General features: G+C 56.5%; 1 protein-coding gene across 1 annotated transcript in view; it reads right to left on the bottom strand.

The window, feature by feature from the left end:
- Positions 1 to 648, bottom strand: part of ARHGEF10 (Rho guanine nucleotide exchange factor (GEF) 10) — a 57,005-nt gene that overhangs the window by 1,656 nt on the left and 54,701 nt on the right. The window contains exon 30 of the mRNA XM_014528688.1: positions 506 to 618. Coding sequence (XP_014384174.1) covers positions 506 to 618 — 113 coding nt within the window. The remainder of the gene's footprint in view (positions 1 to 505; positions 619 to 648) is intronic.

The following is a 648-nucleotide window of genomic DNA, read 5'->3' as shown; positions in this document are numbered from 1 at the left end:
GCCGTGGACGCTGGACTGAATGTGGACAGGCATCGCGCATTTTGGTCCAAAGCAAACATTATCTATGCAACGTTTCCGATAATATATGCACTAAGAATTAACTGTTAGTTTTTAATAGAAAAATGCAATATAAAAATACTACTTTGTTAAAACATACAATAGGCACACGAGACCCCCTCTGGGAAACCCAGCTCGCGTCAGAAAGCCAGTGACACCCCGCCCGGCTTTCGTCACTGCCACAGGTTCCTCCCGGAATGAAGACGCACAATATAAATAAACAGCGACTGAACCAGAAGGGCGTTTTAGGAACTGGTAGCGAGCCCCCACTCCGAGGGACACGCCGCATTTCCCGTGGGCGCAGCTCGCAGGGCCCCTAGCAATGGGACGGGAAGGTGTGGGAAGGTGTGGAGGTCGTGCTGGTGGGTGGCGGTGGCAGTTGGTGGCGGTCGAGCGCGGGGAGCCCCTAGGGCCTCTAGGGCTCCGGCCTCGTCTCCTGCCTGCTCACCTTGGTCCAGTTCTCCGCAGGGAGAAGGCAGGGGGCGCCGCCACCCCCCAATATTGCACATTTCTTCCCGAAGCTGCTCTGAGTGGTCCCCGTCACACGTGCAGCAGGGGGATCTGCCAGACCATGATGGAGGAGGCCAGGTC

This window comes from Myotis brandtii, unplaced genomic scaffold (genome assembly GCF_000412655.1).
Source record: "Myotis brandtii unplaced genomic scaffold, ASM41265v1 scaffold646, whole genome shotgun sequence".
NCBI lineage: Eukaryota > Metazoa > Chordata > Mammalia > Chiroptera > Vespertilionidae > Myotis > Myotis brandtii.
This window is presented reverse-complemented; position numbering and strand designations above follow the sequence as displayed.